Below are 8269 nucleotides of genomic sequence, written 5' to 3'. Positions count from 1 at the left end.
GGGACGGTGTTTCATTTCCAAAATCTCAACAGGGACGTTTCTCTAGCGGGGATCGTCCCGGGCTTATTTGTCACCCCGTGACAATAGTCCACACCACCCACCCCAATACAAAGGGCAGAACCTGAATTAATCTTTAAAAAGCCACAGGAGTGAGAGTCAGCTGTACTCTTCTTCTCATCCGAGCACAATGTTCACGTACACAGTCTCTGTCAGCACTGGAAAGCAGGAGTTCGCTGGGACATTAGATCATGTTCACCTAACACTGATCGGCTCGGAGAGATGCAGTGATCGGACTCTGCTGGACAAATCCTTCTTTCAACGTTTTGCAAGAGGAACGGTAAGATTTGTGTTTTTCTTGACGCGCTTATAGAAAATAGTTTCACTTATCAGATCACTAAATCCTTTTTTGTTTCCTCACGAAAAGTGAGAAATCACAGTGTCTAGTATGACTGTTTAAAGTTTCTCCAAACTGCATTTCTGTAACTCTACTTTTCCCTACCAAAGCTTCCACATTTTTTTTTTTCACTTGTCCAGTTTATTCCCAGCAATATGTAATCCAATGTTTGAAAATGTATGGAAGCTTCTGCCAAAGTTTAACAAGGATTAACAATTAAAAAGATAGGCTAATTGCGACCTTTTTTTGTCTTTCAATTCTCATTCTTTTTCTCAGAATTGGGTGATTATAGTTTTTTTTTTAAAGTCCGAAATGCACGATATTAATTCACAATTCTGAGGAAAAAGCAGTGTTTTTTTCCCCTGAATTGGACTTCATATCTCACAATTCTGACTTCTTTTTCTTTTCTTTTTTCTTGCAACTGCATGTTTTTCTGGCAAATCTGAGAAAAAAAGTCAAATGTGAGATACAAAAAAAGGATCACAAACCTTTCTTATTCAGAGGCAGAAACCATCTTTCATAATGTTTCATAAAGAAAAAAACTATATTGTATAACAAAAAAACCTAATGAGATTAACTAGCATCCTGTATGGCAAGCCGTTTTAGCTTAAATTGTACCCAGCGTTACTCATCGTAATTGCATTTTTACTAGTAAGAATTCAATTAGAGAGCTCTACAATTCAATTCTTACTAGCAATTACAATTAGAGAGCTCTCTTATTCAATTATTATTAGTTACAATTCCAATTAGAGAGCTCTACAATTCAATTATTACTAGTAACAATTAAAATTAGAGAGCTCTCTAATTAATTTTTTACTAGTAAAAAAACTAAATTGAATTAAAGAGCTCTGCGATTGCATTCTTACTAGTAACAACTGAATTAGAGAGCTCAGCTCTCCAATTCGAATTGTTACTTGAATAAGAGAGCTCTCTAATTGTAATTGCTAGTAAGAATTGAATGGTAGAGCTCTCTAATTGAATTCTTACTAGTAAACTACTAAAATGCAATTACAACAAGTAACGCTGGATACAATTTAAATTAAAATGGCTTGCCATAATCCTGACTGCAGTGAAAATTGTGTGTGCACTGTGTGGTATTTGATTAGTTTTCCCCAATTAAACTCTTTAATGTTTGCACACACCCTGTGATGTCCAGTTGAGACCGGTTTTACTGGAAACGGGCCTCATAACAGAAGGGCCCTCCGTTGCGCTTAAAACGGGCCACCGAATTGCAAAGGCTCTGGTTGTGTCTAACAGAAGCTGTCATTAAAGGTGATGCCCATCGACGTCCATGTGAAGGAGAAGCTGGGAGACATCGTGCTGGTGAAGCTTGAGAAGAAGAACTTGCTCGATGATCAGTGGTACTGTCGAGTCATCAGTGTGACGTCTCCCTCCGGAGATCGCTTCGACTTCCCCTGTTATCGCTGGATCGCCAACGAAAATGCAGTGGTTCTTCGCGATGGCAAGGGTGAGTCCTATCCCAACTCTGATCACTATCCAGTCCTGAATCAAACCCTTCACTAATACTGTAATTTCTGTGTTCCTTTAGCTCGATTGTCTCACGAGGATAAAACCGGTTTGCTAAATGATCACAGACGCACGGAACTGGAATCCAGAAAACAACTGTTCAGGTTTGAGGACACTGTTACAATCCTGGACTATATTCTATCATTTGGTGGTGTAAATGTCTTTATTTTACCCCAGATGTTTTAGTTTAAAATTCTGAACACACTTACACCATTTCACTTATACTTCGTGGCACCAAATATAACTCACTGAAAGCTGAGTGTTACCTCTTCTTGAAGGTGGAAGGAGTGGCAGCCTGGTTTCCCCATGAGCATAGATGCCAACTTGCGCAGTGAACTCCCTCTGGACGTTCAGTTTGAAGCTGACAAAGCTGTGGACTTCGATGAAAACTTCAATGAAGCGTAGGTTACACAGTTTGCATTCATCCCTTCGCCTGTGTCCCTAACAAATATGCTATTATTGATTTCCAATGAATGACCCTGTTTGACTGCTGAAAGTGACAGTTCACCCCAAAATGAAAATTCTGTCATTTACTCATGTTGATCCAAACCTGAATGAACTAAAAATATATATTTTGAAAAATGTTGGTAAACAAACAGTTGACGGTAACCACTGGCTCTTTCTTTCTGTCTTTCTTTCTGTCTTTCTTTCTTTCTTTCTTTCTTTCTTTCTTTCTTTCTTTCTTTCTTTCTTTCTTTCTTTCTTTCTTTCTTTCTTTCTTTCTTTCTTTCTTTCTTTCTACTATATATGGACGTCAATGGTTACCGTCAACCGTCTGGTTACCAACATTCTTCAAAATATACAATGCAAAAAATGCTTTTCTTACTTAGTAATTTTTTGTTTCCAGTCCAAATATCTAAAAATTCTTAAATCAAGAAGCATTTACTAGATAAGTAAAATGACATAAGACATTCTATTTTGTTTTTAGACAAAAAGAAAGTAATTTATGTATTTTTTGCTTAAAACAAGCAAAATTATCTGCCAATGGGGTAAGCAAAAAATCTGAATAAGAATGGAAAACAAGAAAAAAAATCTTAATTCAAATGGAAAACAAGATTATTTTGCTTGTTTTAAGCAAAAATTACTTAAATTACTTTCTTTTTATCTTAAAACAAAAAATATTGTTTTTACTTCTCTAGTAAATGCTTCTTGATTTAAGAATTTTTAGATATTTGGACTGGAAACAAAACAAAAATACTAAGTAAGAAAAGCATTTTTTGCAGTGTATATATACTTTCAGTTCAAATGAACTAAATGATTAAATGAACTAAACATTAAACTATTCATTAAATGAACTAAACTAAACATGTTTGCAACATGAGTAAATGATTTTTTGGATGAACTCTCTTTAACCAGGGAATATCCCAAAATAAAATGAGAAAGAAGTGAAGCTAAAACTGAACCAGAAAATCTGATAATGAGCTTGTGTTTTTATCTCTTTCAGGATCAAAAATCTTCGTCTTAACAAATTTAAGAGCTTGTTCCAGTCGTCTTGGACAGATATTGAAGATTTTCGAGAAATATATATGGCAATCAAGAACACTGTGTCAGGTCTGAACAGTTTCTTCCTTTGTTAAAATGTTATTTTTTATTTCTAATATAAAAATGAGCTGTCCAACTTGGTGTGGGGAAGTTAAATAAACAGGCTGAGACACGTATTGTTTGCATTCCCTTAAACTCACTGGCTTTCTCCCTCTGACAGAATATGTGATGGAGAACTGGGAAGAGGACTTCATGTTTGGCTATCAGTTCTTAAACGGCTGCAATCCTGTGATGATCAGGAAGTGCACGAGTCTTCCAGACGGGTTCGCAGTCACGCAGAAGATGGTGAAAGACTCCCTGGATCGAGGTCTCACACTACAGGAGGAGTTAAAGGTCAGGAGATAATGCTTGGTCCTCAGTGGTGTAGACAGGACAGTTGCAGTGGTCAATTCTGGACGTGAATAAATGATAATGAGATTTTCACTCTAAACACCTCTCTATTACAGGAGGGAAACGTCTACATCGCAGACTATGCGATCCTGGAGGGAGTGCGAGCCAATGCCACCGACCCAAACACCCAGCAGTATCTGTCTGCTCCCTTCTGCCTTCTGTACAGGAACAGCCAGAATGAAATCATGCCGATCGCTATTCAGGTGCCTACAGAAATCATCTAGTGAAATATTACTTCAAAGTAAAGTGTTTTTACCAAATATTCTGTTGGTTTACTTGATCTGAAACAGCTCAGTCGTCAGACCTCTGCTGGAGAGGCGAACACCGTGTTTCTCCCGAGCGACGATCGCTACGACTGGATGCTAGCCAAGATGTGGGTGAAATCCTCCGACTTTAATGTACACCAGCTGGTCACACACTTTCTCAGGACCCATCTGACATCTGAGGTTTTTGCCATAGCCATGTACAGACAGCTCGCTGCCGTCCATCCAGTGTACAAGGTAGGTTTTGAAACTCATGGCTTACTGCTTTATTGAAGCCGATCACTGCAGCCTTTATGTTCTCCTCACAGTTGCTGATCCCTCATGTCCGTTACACCATCGCCATCAACACTGCGGCTCGAGAGACACTCATCTCTAAAGATGGGATCTTTGATAAGGTATCTTAAACCCTGGATAAAGTTCCTTTGAACAACAGTTTTTCTTAAGAGGCATACAGTCATTGACGTGATCTTATCATCAATCTCTGGTTCCCGTTTTGTAGACTTCACTGCACTTCTCTAAAGAAGTGTCTACAAAATTGTAGTCTGAGACAAGATTCACTCGTGTCCTTGTGTTTCAAAGGCTCTTGCCATTGGTGGAACTGCAATTGTGGAAGTGATTCAAAAGGCCATGAAGACTTTAACCTATAAGTCCATGTGCTTCCCTGAGGCCATGAAAGCTCGAGGAGTGGAAGATCTGCCCAACTACTACTACAGAGACGACGGCATGATGGTCTGGAAGGCGATCAGAAGGTACTTGATAAAATACATAATTTACAGATGTTCAAATTAGGGGTGTGACGGTTTGGATTACTCCCGGTTCGGTTCTAGGGTCACGGTTTTGTATTTTTATGTGCTTGTATTGTAATGAACAAGGTTATGACAAATTTTAGAGACCAGTGAAATTTCACAATTCTCTATTCCAGTTTTGATACCATTACCACAGCTAAAACTACTAGCCTAAATAATATAAATTTCAAACATTATTAAAGGCAAACATCCGGTAATAAAATAAGAACAAATAATATGTGTATATGTGTTATTCAGCCAAGAGGGTTTTCCCCTTATTCTTGTTTGATAAACCTTAAAAACACAGACACCAGCAGAAATATATTAGGCTGCTGTCACTTTAAGACATAATGCATGGATCAATATACTGTACACGTGTGCTGTCTTTCTCGACTGTTTGCGTTCACTCAGGACATAACTGACTATATTTACTGGGATACTCGCTAAGATGGGCATTTTGATAATTTTGTGTGAATTTGTCCATTCAAGCACAAGACATGAAAGAACTCCATTTAGTATTCATGCACTAAGCTTTTAGCGTGCATGTCCTCTTTCGTGTTTTCTTGCACTTCAATGTTTTAATTGGCAAGGCTTAAAAACGTGTGAAAATGATGAACTTTTTTTGACAATGCAGCACTGGCCCACTTTTTCTTCTTCACCAAACCATATAGTAGATGCAATGACAGATTTGAGATTAACAGTGGGTAGGAAAAGGTACTTTTTGTTTGTTTGTTTTTTACCGAAAACCGTTACATCCCTAGTTTAAATGCTAATGGTGAGAATTAAAAACAAACAAATTAAAGCATTGACACCAAGGTGTATTTTTACATTTGCTGATTCATCATTTAACTTGATCTTCCTCCAGTTTTGTTTCTGACGTGGTGAAGATCTGCTATGGCAGTGATAAGACGGTTCAGGAAGACAAGGAGATTCAAGCATTTGTTCAGGATGTTTGCTTCTCTGGTCTGAAGAATTGTGGTGAGTACAGGATCATTTAACTAGACTGTTAATGTGTGAATGCTTTACCGCTGCAATGACCCTGCGAGAAGTCCCGGACGAGCCCCCAATTCTCACACGTGGAGGGCGTAACAAGGGAATTCATGGAAGGAAAAAAAAGCTCTCCTGTCCCAGCATTACAAAAAAACAACATTACAAATGAAAGTTTATTTGGTATATTCAAAATACAAAAAGGAATCTTCAAATATACCCAAGGAGGGGACCAGGCCAAAATAACAAACAAAAGTTCTGACTTTGAGGGAAGTACTTTCTAAACTATCAAAATGGGGGGAAAATACCCAACTCCCTCTCTAACCAAAGACAAGAGAAATCATGGACATTAACCACAATGGCATCCACCTTCCCACCGCTTCCAAAATAACAATCACATTGTAAACAGTTTCAAATTTAAATCCCTCCTCAAGTGCCAGTGATCTTAACAAAACTGAGTTAAATCTAGTAATTCACCTTTTGCAGGGAGTTTGATTGATAGGCAATCTGATCAATCATAAGGTCGAATTGCCATTTTTATCAGGAAAAACAAACCAGACATGAGTTAGCAGATTGACGTCTGTGGACTTGAACTTGAAAAATGGTACGCCCTGTTTGCAGTGTTTGTATGCTAGCATATGCAGTGTTTACACCACTCCTAAATGCATGCGTGTGCTAAACCTGTAGCCAATGTTCACAGAGTTCCCGGATTCCCTGAACACTCGGGAGCAGTTGGTCAAGTTCCTGACCGTTGTGATCTTCACAGCTTCAGCACAACACGCTGCAGTCAACTTTGGACAGGTGCGTTTACACACACTCTTCAGGATTAATATAAACCATATATATGCTGATATCTGTATGTCTGTCCTGTGTTCCAGTTTGACTGGTTCTCCTGGATCCCCAACGCCCCCTCCACCATGCGGAAGCCCCCTCCCGCTCAGAAGGGCCAGGTGGATGTGAAGTACATCATGGAGAGTCTGCCGGACCGCGGGCGTTCCTCTTTGGTTCTAGGAATAGTTTGGGCCCTCAGTCAATTCCAGGACAATGAGGTTTGACTGATTCTTCAGAACTAGTTTGCATAAACTTGCCTCCTACAAATTCGTTGAAACATTGTTTTGATTGTGTGCAAATCTTCTCCAGCTGTTTCTAGGCGAGTATCCAGATATGTACTTCACTGAACAACCGATCATGGAAGCCGCCAAGACTTTCCGCAAGAAATTAGCTGAAGTGACCAACATCATCAAGAGCCGAAATGAGAATCTGAAAGTGCCGTACTGGTATCTGTGTCCAGACCGAATCCCCAACAGTGTGGCCGTCTGAAAGGACATCGCTGGGGAAACTAGCAAACATGACAACCAACAACATAACTGCTACATTAACTGCAAGGACTTTAGTGAAAATGCTAGTCTGGATGAAAATAGTTAAATGTACAAAGAAATGAATGTCTACACAAAATAAAAACAATTAAATGTGCTGTCGATAAAGTTGTGAAGCAGTGTATTGTTTTTTCCTTTTCTTGTGCTTTGGTAGAATAACACTTGTATTTGTCCTGGTCAGACGAAACATGCGCAACTGAGATTATTCAATAAACCAACTCAACTCATTTTTAACATCACTTCGGCTCCTGCTTCTGCTTTCTCAGTCGAACTCACTGGATGATAGAATAGCTATTTATAGTTATCAGAAAACCCTCGCTGTTTACAGGATTGACTGGTTTTGGATACCAGACTAAACATATCTTCTGGCAGGATTCTGTATTTTGTCTATTTTGCAAATGTAAGAACTGTTAATAGGAAAGTGAAAGAGTGCAGACCTAGTTTTCCTTCAACATCCACTGCAACTTCTACATGGGGGGGGGGGGTACCTTATGCAGTACATAAGCATATTATAATTTATCTGTTCTGGGAGAGCAGAACGAACGAGCCTTTATTGACGTTTTTAAATCTGAAAACTCCAAAAAGCAACGAAATTGTCAGACATCCATTAGTGCATGTTCACAGAGGAAAAAAACTGAAATACAGCGCTGGTTGTTCTCTCGAATGATACTCGACGACAACGACGGAATCCTAAGCCGTGGGCGAAGTAATGGGTGTATTAAATTGTATGAAATAATCCCGAAAAAAGCACAAAACACTGCAGAGGTGGCAAGTTCAGCAGCTAACATTTGCTGAGGTGAAGTGATGGCTAGTAACAGCAGACAAACGGCTAGCATTGACATGATCAGCGGCAATCCACCTGTCACTCAAGTGGCCACACCCTTGTAGAACTTTAAATATTAATCAACTAAACGGAAGAGTTATAAAAAAATTCACCCCCCTCACAGTTGTCATGAAGGGCAAAGTTAGCTGTATAGACCAAAGCACATACGGACACCAGGCAGA

The 8269-nt window shown here is 39.1% G+C and overlaps 1 protein-coding gene across 1 annotated transcript; it reads left to right on the top strand.

Moving 5' to 3' along the window:
* LOC308705488 (polyunsaturated fatty acid 5-lipoxygenase-like) lies at positions 1-7503 on the top strand. The gene is made up of 14 exons (XM_081390512.1): positions 1-337; positions 1667-1862; positions 1944-2025; positions 2200-2322; positions 3366-3472; positions 3624-3796; positions 3910-4056; positions 4144-4353; positions 4425-4511; positions 4696-4865; positions 5767-5879; positions 6589-6689; positions 6767-6937; positions 7029-7503. Exons 1-14 carry the CDS (start codon positions 188-190, stop codon positions 7206-7208), a joined length of 2010 nt encoding a protein of 669 aa, XP_081246638.1. The 5' UTR covers positions 1-187; the 3' UTR covers positions 7209-7503.
* The last annotated feature ends 766 nt before the right edge of the window (positions 7504-8269 follow it).

This window comes from Scardinius erythrophthalmus, assembly GCF_964197995.2.
Source record: "Scardinius erythrophthalmus genome assembly, chromosome: 17".
Taxonomy (NCBI): Eukaryota; Metazoa; Chordata; class Actinopteri; order Cypriniformes; family Leuciscidae; genus Scardinius; species Scardinius erythrophthalmus.
The sequence above is the reverse complement of the archived record's forward strand: the minus strand, read 5'-3'. Positions and strand labels throughout refer to the sequence as shown.